Source organism: Strigops habroptila, chromosome 3 (assembly GCF_004027225.2).
Source record: "Strigops habroptila isolate Jane chromosome 3, bStrHab1.2.pri, whole genome shotgun sequence".
Lineage (NCBI taxonomy): Eukaryota > Metazoa > Chordata > Aves > Psittaciformes > Psittacidae > Strigops > Strigops habroptila.
The window spans coordinates 1418120-1435899 of NC_044279.2; the positions used below are offsets into that span (position 1 = coordinate 1418120).

General features: G+C 48.8%; 2 protein-coding genes across 4 annotated transcripts in view; one reads left to right on the forward strand and one right to left on the reverse strand.

The window, feature by feature from the left end:
* The window catches only part of CEP41 (centrosomal protein 41), a 24121-nt gene continuing 6341 nt past the window's right edge, over window positions 1-17780 (reverse strand). Inside the window, exons 1-11 of one of the 2 annotated variants that reach the window (XM_030479772.1) lie at window positions 15572-15659; window positions 14549-14612; window positions 13596-13643; window positions 9237-9298; window positions 8067-8136; window positions 7476-7617; window positions 6250-6401; window positions 5551-5618; window positions 4651-4765; window positions 4243-4458; window positions 1-3339 (exon numbers count right to left, since the gene is read on the reverse strand). In XM_030479772.1, the coding sequence (XP_030335632.1) occupies window positions 3191-3339; window positions 4243-4458; window positions 4651-4765; window positions 5551-5618; window positions 6250-6401; window positions 7476-7617; window positions 8067-8136; window positions 9237-9298; window positions 13596-13643; window positions 14549-14612; window positions 15572-15604 (1119 nt within the window). In that variant the 5' untranslated portion in view covers window positions 15605-15659 and the 3' untranslated portion in view covers window positions 1-3190. Of the gene's footprint in view, window positions 3340-4242; window positions 4459-4650; window positions 4766-5550; window positions 5619-6249; window positions 6402-7475; window positions 7618-8066; window positions 8137-9236; window positions 9299-13595; window positions 13644-14548; window positions 14613-15571; window positions 15660-17780 lie in introns of those variants that run through there. The other variant, XM_030479773.1, reaches the window with a different exon arrangement.
* The window catches only part of MEST, a 9701-nt gene continuing 7742 nt past the window's right edge, over window positions 15822-17780 (forward strand). The window contains exons 1-2 of one of the 2 annotated variants that reach the window (XM_030479774.1): window positions 15822-15883; window positions 16722-16876. In XM_030479774.1, coding sequence (XP_030335634.1) covers window positions 16723-16876 — 154 coding nt within the window. In that variant the 5' untranslated portion in view covers window positions 15822-15883; window position 16722. Of the gene's footprint in view, window positions 15884-16704; window positions 16877-17780 lie in introns of both variants that reach the window. The other variant, XM_030479776.1, reaches the window with a different exon arrangement.

A 17780-nucleotide genomic window follows, 5' to 3' on the forward strand; every position in this document is an offset into this window, starting at 1 on the left:
TGTCATTTAGTTTTTATTAAATTAAACAGTTATAACTCCCAGGGTTTGCCTCCATCCTCCAAAGAACATCAAGCCAAGAGACCCCAAACCATACAAATCCATCGAGACAACAGGCAAGTACATTCAGTTCTGGATCTGGAGGATCTCAAAGAGCTCAGCCTAGTTTGGTCAGCCCATTTCAGGAGGAGGTTTTCACACAGCCCCCCAGTAGTTGTGGAGTTTGGATCCATCTCCCACAGCAAAATCAGGGCTTTCCCAGCTCTGGTTCCAGGTGGAAGCATTTTATACACACTTCCAAGTGTCTGTGGAGCTCAAAGTCCTGCTCACACACTGGTGGGACCCCATGTGCTGTGCTGGTCCCTCTCTTTCAGGCTCTGGTGGCTCTCACCTCTCCTGTGCACACTCAGCTAAATCAGGTAGTAAAGGTGCTCTACAGGAAGGAGGAGCAGACTCAGGACATCAAGACCTTGCAGCATCATTAAGCCATGTTATAACCCAACATTCAAAGCTAAACGTGGTATTTCTGTGATGTTTCAACACCAAACTCCTTTAGAAGTTTTATGTAGCTTTTATTTATTGCGTCAGGCCACTTAAAAGCATCACCTCTCAGTAAATAAAGCCCTAAGTCAGCTTCCTGAGGCTGTGAGTGAAGAGTGTGGACAAAGCCCAGCTCCCTGCAGCTCCTGCTCTGGGTTCACACCATTTAAACACTTTTCTCTCAAGAAGTGATGCTGCTGCTTCACAAAAAGCCAAAAGGGGGATGAGATACTTCATTTGAAATCAACACACCTACAACAAGTTGTGTTCCAGAAGTGTGATTGAGCAGGAAGGTAAGAGCAGAGCAGTTGGTAAGACAGCAAGATCCATCCAGATGGGCTGAAGTAAGACACAACCAGATCCATTAGTATCTATCATCTTCACACCTCACCAGCCTGACTCTTATAGTACATACTTACAGTACACACACATACTTCTAGTACACACACACCCCTATGGAAACCCAGGACATGTGTGATCCTTAGTGGAAGGGTTGGAAGTGTAGTTTGCACACATTAGAGCTGTTTGTACAACTTGAAAGCATCCAAAAAGACTTCCTTGAGAAGCTTTGGGAGCTTTAAGTCACCTCCCTGGAACCAGATTTTGTTACATGTAGAAAAATAAAGGTGTATATTTGAACACAAAGGGGCATGCAGGTCTTTGAAGTACTTTAAAGCACATTTTAAATGCTGGCTCTGCCCTATGCCCCTTGATTTCTTCTCTTATTCTCCCTTTGAGGGATCCCAAAATAGCATCAGAGGTTTGTGCTCACCTCACTCTTCCCTGGAGAACACTGAGGTTATGGCTCTTAGAATGAGACTCCTTGTATCAGCACTCCCCTGATTTAAGACTCAGAGACACAATAAACATGATAAATGTGCTCAGGGATGTTGAGTCTTCCACTGCCACGCTGGAAACCATGTGCCATTCCTCTCACTTTGCCCTTTCACCAGGATCATTCCCTGGTGATCTGCACCACTGGGAACTGGGGGCTGTTGAAGATTGTCTACACCAAAAAGGAGAGGGGAAACACCACTGGAAGCCAAAAAGCCACACACAAAACCCACCAGACCAAGAAGCCAAAGCTGGACCAAGCTGAGCAATACCGTAGGTGAGAGCTGGAGAGCAGGAGCTCTCCAAAACCACCTGCAACAGCTCTAATGGGCAACACTGGGTAGATTCAGATCATTCCTAGGTCACTCAGCGACACTGGCATGGTGAAAGCACTGATGTGATGAACACTGTGATACACCCTGCTCTGTTACCAGATTCAAGGTCCCTGCTGAGTTTTAGGTGAGACAGCACAAGCACCTTTCCCTTCAGCCACTCTAACCTTAAAGCTGCTGCTCCAAAACCACTGGCAAGGGGGTAAGTGGGAAGAAATTCCCAGCCTCTGCCAGGTGCTGGAGCTGCTTTGCTGCTCCACTGAAGGATACAGTTTGCTTCCAAGTATCACAAAAGCATTTTACGAACCAAAGTGATGTTCTGCCTCCTAACCTCCACTGTAGGATCATTAGGGTGTGCAGCCTTGTCAGCAGAAGAGTGTCTGGCTCCTCCATGTATATCACAGCCTTTTGCAGCTCCAGGGACCAGCAACCTGCTCTGGCAAGTAGGAAGAGGAGCAAACCACCAGTGTGCAGCCAAAGCTCTGCCTGCAGAGGCAGAAGAGAGGCACAGCAGATGATTTTACCCTAAGACATGTCAGCTAAAGCCCTGCTCAGCACATCTGGCAGCCTTATTCTCTCATTTAGAAGCAAAACCACCACAGAGTTGCTCTGCGTAACCACAGCAAGGAACAAAGCAGGAAAAGCAGAGGGAGAAGCCAAACTTTGCAGACAATAAGGGAGAAAAAAGGGAACACACAGTTACTGTCTCCTCCAGCTCACTTTTAAATATCCAGAAGTGTTTCACAAGGTGGCCATGAGTAAACGTGGCACTCAGGTTCCAGCGCCACGCTGGGACTTACTTCCAAAACCATCTTTATGACCATGGAATGGTTTGGGTTGGAAGGAACCTGAAAGCTCCTCCAGTTCCAACCCCCTGCCACGGGCAGGGACACCTTCCACTAGAGCAGGTTGCTCCAGCCTGGCCTATTACAAATACTTCTGAGCATTGACATAAATGAAGAAAACCAACAACAAAATAACACCTAACTCACGGAATCCTCTCTCCAGCGTTTTGGCAAGATGCTGAATGTCTGTGTCACTGCTACAAGACACCAAAGACTTTGCTCACAGATGATTTCTGGCCCATTTACCTCCACCTAGAATCACAGAACCTGTGTTCTCCTGTTCACTCAGTCTGTGGTTCAGGGCACAGGATGTTACAGACACAAATTCATTCATCTGATCTATAAAAGCTTTACAGAACCGTTTCTAGTGGTCACAGGCTTTACTACCAGTTCCCTCCCCTACAAAACGAGTTATATCAACTCTGTCCTGACACAGCACCTAAAGATCAGCCTTGCTGAAGTGATTCTGATCCTGCTCCTATGAAACATCAAGCACTGCAGCTCCCCCAGCCTTACCCGAGCTGCCATTTACGCACCACCTCTGCTCCTCTCTGTGGATTCCTAAAATGACAAACGGGCTGCACTGCTCAGGGTTCCCAGAACCTGGACATTGATTTATTCGGTGGCATAAGACACTGCTGCTTATTTCCATGGCCTGTTCTGGATGCTGCTCCTGCCGAGCGAGCGGGCAGTGAGGGCTCCCCCGTTGCCAGCAGTGCTGGGGAGGCTGGGGCTGCTCCTCACGGCTGTTGCCTTGGAATCACGTCCTGAAGAACCACGGCTAAAGCGGCCTGTGGGGGAAAAAAACAACCCAAAGGTCAGGAGCTGAGTGTGGGATGGAGCACAAGGACACACAAGTGATGGATGATCAGGGGCTGGAGCACCTCCCATATGGAGACAGGCTGAGAACATTGGGGCTGTTGAGCCTGGAGAAGAGAAGCTGCGTGGAGACCTCAGAGCAGCTTCCAGTGTCTGAAGGGGGCTACAAGGATGCTGGAGAGGGACCTTCATCAGGGACTGGAGTGATGGGACAAGGGGTGATGGGTTCAAACTGAAACAGGGGAAGTTCAGGTTGGAGATAAGGCAGAAGCTCTTCCCTGTGAGGGTGCTGAGGCGCTGGCACAGGGTGCCCAGAGAAGCTGTGGCTGCCCCATCCCTGGCAGTGTTCAAGGCCAGGTTGGACACAGGGGCTTGGAGCAACCTGCTCTAGTGGAAGGTGTCCCTGCCCATGGCAGGGGGTTGGAGCTGGAGGAGCTTTAAGGTGCCTTCCAACCCAAACCAGGCTGGGATTCTATGATGTGTTGTCCCTTGCTGACTCTCCAGCTCTCCCTGTAAACATATAGACCCATGGATAATTCAGTGCAGGGTTTGGGCACAGCTTCTATCTATCTATGGAGGCCTGAGCATTTGAAGAACCTACTAATCACCAGTAAAACCTAAAGGCATTTAAATACAGTGGGCAAAATGGCACATGTCCACCCTCAGCAGATCCAGGATTTTGCTATCGTGTGGCTATGCAAGATTTAAATCCTCTGGGAAGGGCATAGCACAGGTTTTGGCAGATCCTCCCAGTCTGTTTAGGAAACAAACCCCTTTCCCAGCAGTCTCATGGAAGGATTATCAGAGAGAACTGCTGCAGGGCAGGCTCAAGAGCTACAGAAAGTGGCTGCAGCTTTTATGCCCTGGGCTCTTACTGGCAGTGTCTGAAGGAATGTGCTCCTCTTCAAGGTAGTATTTAATCTTCTGGAGATTATCTTCAGAAAACCTCCATCTGTTCTCAGCACGTGTGAGTGGCACTTTCAGAGAGGTCTTTTTCCGGGCAGACCCAGAGGGAGCTGCTATGTGGCAACATGCAGGGAGTGAGCCCGTGGTGAGTCCTTCTGGGATCTTCTGTGCAAGGACCTTTAGACCTGCAGATGGACACATCACACGTTATCAGCGACCACCAGCTAAGATGGGATCAGTGATTGTACCAGTCCCAAGCAAAACTCTTGGCAGAGCTGAATATCCAGCTCTTCCCCATCTCCAGCTCACACAACCCTTGCTCTCTGCTCATAATTGCCCTCCTGGGGTCTCAGGAAGTCCTGCCCATCCCCACCTACCTCCAGATAACATGAAGACGTTCTCAAAGCCCCTCTCACACATCGTTGTTGCAGCCTGGCTGGCTAATCTCTCATCATTGTCATATAAAATGATAATTTTTCCATGGGCATTTTTCTGCTAAGAGTTAAGGATTCATTTGGGAACTTCAGGTGACTGTCAATATCCTTTTAGAGAGAGAAAAAAGAGACTAATGGGACTGGACACTGAGAGACTCCCTATTTGATTTGCAAGTATCAGTATTTAAATCAAGTATTCCCTGCATGTGTGATTTAAATCTGATCTCTGGCAGATGAGGCTTGCCAGACACTGGAAGGACACAGCCTAATCCCCACTGGAGAGCAGCCCCTGCAGCAAGTGCCCACCACTGTGTTGAACAATGGCCAGTAACAGGCAATAGCATGAAGCACCTACAGTCACAACCTCCCCTCTCCCCTGCAGCCCTCACAAGAGAACAATTATCAGCCTAATCCTACCTGATAATCCTCTTTCTAACCCCCAGAGAAAAGCCAATCCCCATGAAGGTGCTGAGAGGAAGCCTAAGGATTTGCTGAATGTGTCCCTTAAGAAGCCCAGCACTCCAGCAACAGCAAGGGACAGGAGCCCAATTATGGCTTTGCCTTCCAGCAGCCAAAATCCCACGAAATGCCACATTCAAGCAGCTCCCAATGGAGTCAAGAGGTGTTACAGCCTTGAGGAATCTGGCATCGGTGGCAGTGGAGCTGCAGCAGGTAACCACAGCCAGCATGAAGAGCCTCCCTTCCCACCCTCCTTGAAATCCCTGGATTTTAAGCGTTGTCACAGTCACAGCAACTGCTTCAGCTCCAACTGGTTTTGAAAGCCTCCCCCAACATCCCCCCCACTTATTTGTTTTATGCCACCACTTGATATGTAAAGGATACATATTCCAGAATACTATTTGAGTATGGATTCATGGTTCTAGACAGCGTTGCGATAGGGTAGGAATAAGCTGCAGAGGAGAAGAAAAACAAAGGAGAGAAAAATCATACAGCAGCTGACCATCAACCATCACACAACCTGGAGCGCAACTGCCACAGGCTTGGTAGGGTTCCATAGATTTGGAAACCCACTGAATAAGGGGTTCAGTAGACTTGGAAACCCACTGAGGAAGGGATTAACATCAGCACAGTCTCCTCATCCCTTTCCAGGAAGGATGGGTGCACTGGGCAAGTGCTGAGAGCATTCAGCACCCAAGTGATGTCCCATCTTGACAGAAATAAACGAAGCCAGCCAGGATATAGAATCATAGTATAGTTTGGGTTGGAAAGGACCTTAAGATCATCTAGTTCCAACCCCCTGCCATGGGCAGGGACACCTGGCACTAAACCATATCACTCAAGACTCCATCCAACCTGGCCTTGAACACTGCCAGGGATGGAGCATTCACAACTTCCTCGGGCAACACATTCCAGCACCTCAGCACCCTCACAGTAAAGAACTTCTTCCTTATGTCTAACCTAAACTTCCCCTGTTTAAGTGTGAACCCATCACTCCTTGTCCTATCACTCCAGTCTCTAATATGAGATGGCACTGGAAGGATGATCCCAGCTGAGGCTGCTGTGGGACTGCAGCCTCCTCACCTCCAATAATATGACATTGGTCGTATGCGTCACGGTCTCGTACGTCCAAAAGCAGGAAGGGGCAGTCGGGATAAGGTGTGTCTTTAGCATCAGTGTCTTCTTTCTTTGGAGTGTCCTTCTCTATATCCAGTTCACCAACACCACTTATCACACTGCAAGAGGAAAGAGGAGGTTGTGGTGCAAGCTCTCACTCTGAACACTTCCATACCTCCTCACCAGTCAGAGTTCCAGTAGTCCATTGACATCCCAGTACAACCAGAGACCACATGGAAATGAAGACATTCTATTTCTGGCTTTCCATATAGAAATATATATATACACATATAAATATATATACACACATATATATAAACCAAACAGAGCACAGCCTTGCTACGTGGATATGCCATGCTCTTGTGGATCAGTCAGTTCTTGGTGTTTCATGTCACAAGTGACTTTGAGATGAGGGAAAATACTACTAAGAAGCTGCCAACACCAAGATCATAGAATCCCAGTCTGGTTTGGGTTGGAAAGGACCTTAAGATCATCCAGTTCCAAGCCCCTGCCATGGGCAGGGACACCTCACACTAGACCCAAGATCTCAGCAAGTCAGACACACTGAGTAACTGTCAGGCATCTACAAGCAGTGCTGGGCAGAGGTTTCCCATTTCACCACTGCGTTGGGTATAGGACATGGAGAGACACTTCCAGATGCTCTTAGTCACTAAATTGATGGCTTAGATCCATGGTCTCTAGGTCAGTCAGGTGAGCATCTCAACTGTTAATGTTTGCTAGGGAAGAGCTGAGACAAAGCTCCCTCTTACAACGTCTTCCTGGTGTCTCTGACCTTGACTAGTGATGGAGAGGGTTTGGAAACTGCACTTTTATTCTCAATCATGGGCCAATCCATTAACATCATCAGGAAGGCACATTACTGAGTTTACCAGAGCAGTTTATAACACGGATTCTTCAACCCAGGGACCTGCAACAAATCCCATAAATACATTTCCTGGTCACCCATTTAGACAATCATCTGGTGGCAACAGGGCTAGGTTAGAGCCTCCAACCAAACTCATTCAGACAGGAGAACCTGCCAACCCCTCTCTCGCTCAGGCTTCCAGACCTCCAAAATCAGGCTTTAAAGAGAAAATCAATATAAAGCTATTTAATAGCAATGACAAAAACTAACTGGCTAAAAAGAATTATTTGCTATGTCAGGAAGGAAATGGTGTATTATCATCAGGCACCTCTGCAGTGTGGAGCGATAGGATTCCCCAGCCCCTGTGTTGTTCAGGAACAGGATTGGACTGGGTGTCCCATCAGGGCTTCCCTTCCCGTTTGTCCCTTCTGTGACTTCAGCATCTGCATGTGGAGCAGCAGAATCAGCATCTGGGGAGAGAACAGGGTGCAGAGAGTTAAAATGCTGCAGGAAATAAGCAAGCAGGTTTTAAGCCAGTTTCTATTCTTAGGAGAAAGTGTGTCTCAAAGACAGCCTTATTTCATCCTCTTAAAAGGATGACTTAGTGAGAGCCGCATTAAAAACAATAAAGAGCCATATGATTTTGAAGGGTTCTAGATCTCATTTTAAGAATAAATATGTAGTTCTTGATGCGTGGTATCTACTGAGTTACCACAATAAACTTGGCAGCATGAGGACGTTCTTACTTGCAGCCTTTCTGCTTTAGGAGTGTTGCTGTTCACAAAGTGAAATGGCTGCAGCCCAAAAGTGAAGTTATTTTTTCCCCACTGAATAGTCACCTACGCCTGTCAGGACACAGCTCACCACATGACAGTGATCTACAGCTCCTTCTCTTTGTGCTTACAACAAATATTGTTACCTTCCAGCTTGTGGATCTCCTCGTTTGTCACTTCTAAGGTTTCATCAGATAAAGAGGCAACCTGGATGACCTGCAGGAGACAAAAGAGAGCAACAATACCTTGATACACACGCACTGATGTCACTGCAAGACAGCAGGGATCAGCTTAAGGAAAAACAACCCTCGAGCCAAGCCACATTTAACTCATTGCAACTTCTACTGGGCTCCAAGGTCACATACAGGTGGGTATATGATGCCTGTACTGCAGGTTTGTCCTTTTATTAAGTGGAAGCTGTAGCAAAAAACCCCAGAACACTCAACTTTGGAGTAAAGAAAAGCCACATGTACCACTCTGGCAATATCAAATACCAGAATGGTGTCTGATTTTATCCAGTTCAGTCACTGGAACATTTCAGAACACTGCACTGGCTAAAATCACACATGGGATACACCCATAGAGAAGACTTGGGATATTCCCATAGTAAATCAGTTCATGGCACCAGTGAGAGGCACAGGATTGGTCTTAATCCAGGGGAACTGAAGGCAGGAGTCTGCTAAACCCACTCCAACATCTGCAAGTTTAACCTTCTCTCCTTAGAGGACAGCTTGTCTTTCTCTAGTTTTTATTAGTTTTCATGAACCAGCACATAAGCACCACTCAGCTCTTCATTTACTGATCAAACTTCCCAGTTTTTCATATTTGGATTCATTACTTTTGCTTAAAAAGTACACAGAGAGCTTTGAAGCCAATAACCTTCCCATCTCGTGCAGTAAAACCCTCTGCTAGGGAGGGCTTCAGGCTGTGACACAAAGCTTGCGGAGAGCAGATTTGAACCTCCTTTACACAACCCTTTTGTAAGAGGCTTGAAGATCCTCTTAAGTGAAGGGACATAAAAAATAGGGAATAAAATTCAAAGACAGAGTCACTAAAAACTTCGATTTGGAACTAAAAGCTTTTTACTACTCTGAAAATATTGGCCTGAATGGTTTGCTTGTATCGAGGGAAATCTATGAGGGCAGGAAGAAGCCGATATAGGAGAGTTACACACTAAGGCCACATAACTGGGGAGAGAACAGGGTACAAAGAGTTAAAATGCTGCAGGAAATAACAACATGAAAGTTTTAGATGGAGAAAAGTGCTGTTCCTAAAAGATGACAGTGTCCAGAGGCCAGAGAGGGAACCATACGTACCAACTGGGCAAAAGTGGTCACTTTCAGCCTTTTAAACAGCTCATCCTTTTTGTATCTGTAATCTTCAAAAAGAAAAGAGAAGAAAAGAAGGTAAGTTAGCAGTTCATTCCCAGCTTTTGCAATACCAGGTCATGGGCTCAGCCCCAGCTATTCTCATAGAGTCTCTTCACCAACACAGCAGGATTTTGGGGGCACTAAAACCTGAAGATTTTGTGAAAATTAAAACCAGTTACAAAGAGAGATCTTATCCTGATGTGATTAAAGTGGAGAAGGCAGATTTAGTTGCTTTTAGGCTCAGGTGTGTATTACTGTGTGTTTTTCTGTTCTTGCTGGAGGAAGGAAGCAGTTTCATGAGTTTATCACCTTTGTCTGCTGTGCTTTGAAGTCCACTATGGTCACAAAGCCTCTTAAACCGCAAGATTACATTTACCTGAATAATAGAATCAGAGGCTGCTTTGGGGTTGAAGGGACCTTAAAGCTCCTCCAGTTCCAACCCCTGCCACGGGCAGGGACACCTTCCACTAGAGCAGGTTGCTCCAAGCCCCTGTGTCCAACCTGACCTTGAGCACTGCCAGGGATGGGGCAGCCACAGCTTCTCTGGGAAAAGTCTGTGCCAGCGCCTCAGCACCCTCACAGGGAAGAGCTTCTGCCTCAGAGCTCATCTCAGTCTCCCCTCTGGCAGGTTAAAGCCATTCCCCTTGGCCTGTCCCTCCAGGCCCTTGTCCAAAGCCCCTCTCCAGGTTTCCTGCAGCCCCTTTAGGTATTGGATTGAATGTTTTGTGTAAGGATCAGAGCACAGGGACTCTCTATATCAGATTATGTCTCGTCAAACACTAAGCTAAACATGTATGTTTAATCTGACAGTTTAAAATACTCCAGGTTTTCTTACTTTATTTGCCAAATTCCAATCCCTACAATTCCCTGATATAGATATCTAAAAGAAGGGATAACCGAAACAAGTTCTTAAATGCAGAAAGCAGCAGCTCAGTGTGGAGACCAGCTCAAAGCTGACATAAATGCTACAGAGAAACTGGGCTAATTGAATCTTAAGCCTGCAGACAAAGCTGAGGTAGCAAGAAAAGCCAGAGGGCTGTTGGAATGACGTGCAGACAACCAGAGCAGAGATGAACAGCCCTAAGGAAGCAATGGCATGATGCAGACTGCAGGCAGACACTTGAGATGTGTAAACACGAGGGGGAGAGGAGCCTTCTAGTGAGAAACAAAAGGGTTTGTGTAGGAGAGAGAAGCGAAGATGAGTATCTGTAGGAACATCTTGATATGAAGTAGCCTCCCATGGGAAGTAATGGAACCGTTGTCCTTTGGGAAGTTTACAGCTAGAAAGAAGATGGAAGAGAGGGGGGAAATAAGAGAGATCAATCCTGCACTGGCAGGGAAAGGCAAAGATGATGAACAAAATTCCTCCTGTATCAGGCACTGCAGCTGTAACAGAGCTCTGCATGAAGCTCTTGAAGCCACACTAAGGAATCTAAGCTCTTTCTTTTCCTTCTCCTCCTCCCTTATGAGGCTTCACCTTTGAAGTCAGAGATTTTTATATTTAATGAGGAAGATCCTTTGCACGTTTCTAACGGTTTTAGTAACTGTTGGAGGATATTTCCAAGTGGTCTCTCTCCAGCTCTTCAGCTGAGAGAGGTAACAGAGAACAGGCTTTAGCAACAGAGAACAGGACCTTCAGCAAATCCAGCCAGTTAAGCAATTCTAAATCCTCTATAACCATCTGCTGAATGCTCCATTAGCTTAAGCAAGGGGGGAAAAAGAGGGGGGGAAGGTCTCAAATCCATATGCCTGAAACTACCACACCAAGAATTACTGCCAAATTAGGTTATGGAAACTCTCCAGCTGACAAGTGTTTAGAGAAGGAGCCACATGAATGCTGGAGGCTGAGAACTCTTCCTAACACGAATGCTGACAACGCTTGGACAAGATTCACCTCCACACACAACCTATGGGCACGTTGTGGGAGCAAAACAGAGACAAAAAGAGAAATTGTGAGTTTTCATCTCTGGTTTTGGCTTATTCCTATCCCTTCCCTCTTAAATGTGCTTCCTGAAGAGGCAAACCAGCTGATTTTCAGCATTCAGAGCAAGCAGAGCTCCTAAATTCAACATCTTACCCTACATAATGTTTATTAGGCTGCAAAGCAAGTGCCTACTTGCTACTCAACAAGTTGCCTAAGGAAAAGGAGCCCATCCAAAATATCCCAATGCTCTGCAGTGTGCACCATACATTTCAAGCCATGGGGCTGGATGAAGCACAAGACCTGTGCATAAACTAGATTGCAGAATGTCAATGCACTTGAAAACAAAGCTGGTTTCAAGCCTCAGCTTCAGGTTGCTAAAATCTTCCCTTAACATGAAAATAACAACAATAATTATCTTTTATACAGCCCGTTTCCTCTGCCTGACCCAAAACCTACACGTAAGGGTTAAACCACTCCAGCCATGGGCAAAAAGAGCCCTTCAGGCATGTGAAGAGCAAGAAATCAACTTAACTTTGAAGGATAAGGAAAAGCAGAAAGCTTATGAAGCGCTGGATAGAGACACAGACAGAAATGTCACAGTGCTCACAATACAGCTGCTGGATAGTTTCTGCCCAGCTCAAGTGAGGATTATTTATCCCAGAACAAGTCTTTATGACCTAGGTCTTACCTTTACCACCCAAAATTATTCCTATCAACAGGAAAACCAACCTAAAGCTGTTGTAATTACAACAACCCAATCTGATTGCTTTGCATGAGCATCCCAGCAGTGATCAGGATGGTCAGAGGAAGTGCTGCTCCCGCCTATAGAAGCACCACAACATACCCAGTTCTGTCCTGGAAGATCCACTGGAATTTTCTGACATTTTCCCCTTCAGTGGACTGCTCCGGGGTTGGAATTATTGTGGAATCAAGGATGTGCTCCTCAGGGCTTCAGAAGGGAGTGAAGTGACACCAGAGGAAGGGAGAAGACTTGGTGTCTCTCCTCAAGTCGATCCTCCAAAGGAACAAATCATCGTGGTTCCAGCTCCCTTCGTTTTGATTCCACAGGATTAAATCCCAACTCTCTCACATTACACAAGAGACAGAGAGTTGCCTGTAGTGGGTATTTAAAGTTGTGTCCAAACGGTGTCATCTATCCCTGAGAAACCAAGGGGGAGAAGTTTCCAAATTGCCTGGGAACAGAAGGTGTCTGTTCAGCCCAAAGAGAATGGGAAAGTTTCTGTTGGGTTCCAGAACTGTGGCTCAACAAAAGAAGTCCTACATGAAACCAAATCAGCTTCACAGCAGAGGTTGAAAACCAACTAGGGCCATACAACAAGATCTGCAGCCCAGATAACAAGTGATGGCAATGCAGTGTCGAGCACTGAAATCTTAGTCAGGCAGCACAGGATTTTGGATAGAAAGGTCATTTCTCTTTCGATTCTCCCCACAGACCTGTGGTGCTTCAAGCAAAGCAACAAACAAACCAGCAACAAAGGACCATTTTGCACAAAGCTGAGCTCAGATATATTCCCGTGACAGATTAGTGACCTGCCTTCTAATATGAACAGCACCAGCTCATGAGGGACACAGTGAATGGGTCCAAGAATTAAACCTGAACGTTCCAAATCCTAATTAATCCTCATTAATGGGGATGGGTTTCCTTTCACAGCAAGAAACGCAGCTTTTTAGGTTTAAGAGCTTTCTTGGCTCTCTGTGTGAGAATAATCTGGACAATAGCACTAAAATGTTTGCTTTTTAGTAAGAATTTTTCTTAAAGGCCTGTTTTCAGTGGGAAATAGGAATCAGTCAGGTTTTCATCAGCCAGAACAAGCCAAAGGCTTCAAAGCATCAGTGTTTAGCTCTGGTGAAATCAATGAGTTACACAGGAACGAGCAGGATCTTGGAGTATTGCGATAGAAACCCAACTATGTTAAAATACTACAGAGGTAAGAGTACCTAAAAGCGAAATAAAGCCTCAGAAGCACAGTCTGAGTCTTCCCAGCTGAGTCCAGTCTAGTTTTCTTAGTCCAGAGAACTTCTCCCTGTCTGGTTTCCATTCGATAACAAGAAGTTGCATTAAGAAGGATCTGGAAAGACTCCCAGAGCTGCCTGCCTGGTTTCTTAAGTTAAGTGTGTAAAGCACCGAGAGAGACAGAGAAATAAGGCACAGGACAAAGCAGAAAGCACCCAAAAATCAAGGTAGAAGCATCTTTGTATCCTACTGCTGCGTGTTTCTTCCTGTAAATGGCTGTGGAATCATTGGAGGAGAGATTTCCAAGCAAATGGAGGGCTTGGGATTCAATCCCTGCTCCTGGATGCTCTTTTGGTTTGGAACTAACCCACCACAAGTTACGTTCTGCCCCTCTGCAGATACTCACTTCTTTTGATCTCTTCTAACTTCTCAGTGTATTTTGTCAAACTGCTTCCTGGAACGAGAAGAAGGGGGAAAAGAAAAAGGGGGATAAAAAAGATGGGGGGGAAAGAGGGGGTAAAGAAGGGGGAAAAAAAGAGGAAAAAGGATCAGTTTGTTACAATTGATTTTATTAGTGGTTTTCTTCAGGGCTATTATGGCTTAAAATATGATTTTTTGTAGGAAAAGATGAGGCCATGACAACAGATGTTGCTGCGGATCCTCTTTCACCATGACAACACAAGGCAGCCATAAATAAGGAAAGACCAGCATTTCCTCATAGTGCTTTTATCTCACAAGGAAAAGCCAAACTAAACAGCAAAGTCAAACAAAGGACTTGCTGAACCCCGAGGAACAGGAGGTGACCCTTAGGTTAAAGCCCAGGAGGAAGTCACTACAGATGTTCCACACCAGGAGGAGCTCAAATCTACACATACCCATAGTGCTGCTTCAGTTCTTCTACAGGATGTACCTGAGTGTATTTTACAGGGTTTTAAGGGGCAGAAGTATCATAGGATGGTTTGGGTTGGAAAGGACCTTAAAGCTCATCCAGCTCCAACCCCCTGCCATGGGCAGGGACACCTTCCACTAGAGCAGGTTGCTCCAAGCCCCTGTGTCCAACCTGGCCAATCCCCAAAAAGACCCCCCAAATAATCATCGTGATTTACACCATTGCCAAGACATTAATTTGTACAAGAAAAGCCCCCCTAGAGAAACTCCAAGACCAGTAATTTCCATGGGAACTGTCACAGCAGAGCCCAAAATCATAAGTTGAGACACATCATAACCAGAATGCAGCTGGTATCTGGGGTAAAGCAGCTCAGGACAGAGGCAGAAGACACTCAGTATGTTTTTCTATGCACCCGCATTTGGTGTTTTTACCCTACAACAACGTCACTCACCAGCATCAGTTTCACTTACCAGTATCAAGGCGGGTTTTTATATGCTGGTATTTGGGATTCTGAGGGATGCGCCTGGTTAAATACTGGTTTAAAAAAGAAAAGGTAAAAGGAAGTCAATGTACAGCTATCATTTGCTTTACAGGCAAAAAACCATCCCCCATTAACAGAAAAGGCCATCTGAAGAACTCTAAGAGACAGCAAAAAGAAGGGCAAGACCACAGGCATCTTCTCAGACATCCCCTGCTCTCAGGCACACCTCGGAATCATAGAATCATGGAATGGTTTGGGTTGAAGGGACCTTGAAGCTCCTCCAGCTCCAAACCCTGCCACGGGCAGGGACACCTTCCACTAGAGCAGGTTGCTCCAAGCCCCTGTGTCCAACCTGGCCTTGAACACTGCCAGGGATGGGGCAGCCACAGCTTCTCTGGGCGCCCTGTGCCAGCGCCTCAGCACCCTCACAGGGAAGAGCTTCTGCCTTATCTCCAACCTGAGCTTCCCCTGTTTCAGTCTGAACCCATCACCCCTTGTCCCATCACTCCAGTCCCTGATGAAGGTCCCTCTCCAGCATTCCTGTAGCCCCCTTCAGACACTGGAAGCTGCTCTGAGGTCTCCACGCAGCTTCTCTTCTCCAGGCTCAACAGCCCCAATGTTCTCAGCCTGTCCAACTCAGCATTAAACCCCTCCCAAACCTCCACATTAAAGCCTCAAAAGGAGAATTCATACAATCCCAGCCTGGTTTATGTTGGAAAGCCCTTAAAGCCCATCCAGCTCCAACCCCCCACGGGCAGGGACATTTCCCACTCGCCCATTTCTCCACAACTCCCCACAAACCCCCCCTATCTCCACTCACAAGCTGCCGAGACCCCCCAACCCTCCGGCCCCCCACAGCCCCTCAGAGCCGGCGCCCCACCTCCCTCAGCACAGGGATCCCGCTCCCCGGCCCCCCCCCAACGCCCGCCGCCCGCGGCCGGCCATGGCAGGGCGCTGACGAGGGGAAGGTGACGGGGAAGGGGTCGGTGAGGGAAGGACCCCCCGGACCCACCTCAGGGTCCCCAAGGCTCCTCCTGCCCGACATGGCCCCGCCGCTGCCCGCCCTCCAGCTTCTGGCGTCCAACCCCTCAACTACCCCCGCTCTGATTGGCCCCCCGTCCTTCCCCTCGGCCAATCAGACGCCGCAGAAGGGACAGAGAGCGGTTGATAGGGCGGGGAGGAGCCTCAAGCGTTGCCGGGCAACGGCTTCCACGCGCGAGGGGAGGGGAGGGGCAAAACGGGCGGGGCGGCGCATGCGCGGTGAGGGCCGCTGGCCCCGCCCTCGGAGCGCCATGGCGGCGCGCGGACGGGGCCGCTGACGCAGGTGAGGCGCGCGCGCGGGCACCCCCACCCCCTTCCCGCCCTCCGCGAGGCCACGCCCATAAGTGGGCGGAGCCTCGCCCCGCGGTGGGCGGGGCCTAAAGCCCCTCAAGGGAGGGGGAGCAAGACGGGGAGGGAGGGGGCGTGGCCTGAGTGGAGCAAGAGCCACGCCCCCTCCCGCGAGGGGCGGGGCTTCAGCGAGGGGCGGGGCCTCGATGCGGTGTGGGCGGGGCTTGTTCGGGGGCGGGGCTTTGGACCCCGGACCCCCAATGGGGTCCGTGTCCCCCCTCGGACCCCCAGTGGGGCACATGGTCCCATTTAGACCTGCTGTGGGGCACATGTCCCCCCTCAGACCGCTTCTGGGGTCCACATCACCCTCAGACCCTCATGGGGACAATGCTCCCCTTCAGACCCCCAATGGGGCCACACACCCTCAGCCCCCCAATGAACCCAGTGGGGTCTCAGCCCCATAATGGGGTCCATGTCCCCACTGAGCCTCCAATGGGGCCACACAAACCATTAACCCCCCTATAGGGCCCTGTGCCCCTCTCAGCCCCTCGATGAGGCACAAGTCCCCATTTAGATATACATTGGGGGGCCCATGTCCTCCCTCAGACCCCCCATGTGGCTCCACTCTCCCTCAGACCCCAGAAGGGGGCCACCTCCATCCATCAGACCCCAACTGGGGCCCACATCATCCCTCAGGCCTCTCAATTTGACCACAGAGACCACTTCATGTCATGGACCCACACACTGGGGGTTGTGGGCACTTGTGGGTTGGGTTATGGGGATGTGGGAGTCAATGGGACAAATCCCTATGGACAGGCGCCTCATTCCCGCAGGATGAAGGAGTGGTGGGTGCAGGTGGGGCTGGTGACTGTGCCCCTCCTCGCCGTGTACCTGCACATCCCACCCCCCAAGCTCTCCCCGGCTCTCCTCTCCTGGAGGTCCTCCGGAGGCTTCTTCACCTACAAGGACCAGAACATCTTCTACAGAGGTGATGGGGCTGCACCAAACCCGGGGACACGTCACCCATCCCAGTGGGGAGCGGGGTTGGTGGCTCTGGTCCCCTCAGTGGCCTTGGGGATGTCCCCAAGGTGAGGTGATGGCAGATCCCTCCCAAAACATAATGGCTTTAAGGGGAGCTGCTGCATGGATCCAGGCGCTGTGTGGTTGTTCGTTATCAGAACATTGAATTGGGTGATCATGGAATCAATTGGGTTGGAAAAGAGCTTTAAGCTCATCAAGTCCAACCGTTCCCCAGCACTGCCAAGGCCACCACTGACCCATGGCACTGAGGCCTCGGCTACACGGGGTGTGAACACTTGCAGGGATGGTGACTCCAGCCCTGCCCTGGGCAGCCTGTTCCAATGCCTGAGCACCCTTTGGGGAAGGAATTGTTCCTCAGCTCCATCTAAACCTGCCCTGGGGCAGCTTGAGGCCGTTTCCTCTTGTCCCATCCCTTGTTCCTTGGGAGCAGAGACCAGCCCCCTCCTGGCTCCATCCTCCTGTCAGGCAGTTGCACAGAGCGAGAAGGTCCCCCCTGAGCCTTCTCTTCTCCAGACTAAACCCCCCCAGGTCCCTCAGCCGTTCCTCATCACACTTGTGCTCCAGGCCCTGCACCAGCTCTGTTCCCAGTGGGAAGGATCCCAAGAGCCTCTGATGGGTCACAGCAAGGAAAAGACACTGAAAAACCTTTTGCTGGAGCAATTGTGACCGGTTGTAGCATCTTAGAGGCAGCTGCAATTGATGTGTGCTAAGTAAAACCCTGTTTGCATCAAGTAGTTGGTACCAGTGGCTGTGGTGGCTCATCTGGTTGGGTTTCCAAAGGCATGTTGGCACTGGCAATCATGGAATGGTTTAGGTTGGAAGGGACCTTAAAGCTCATCCAGTTCCAACCC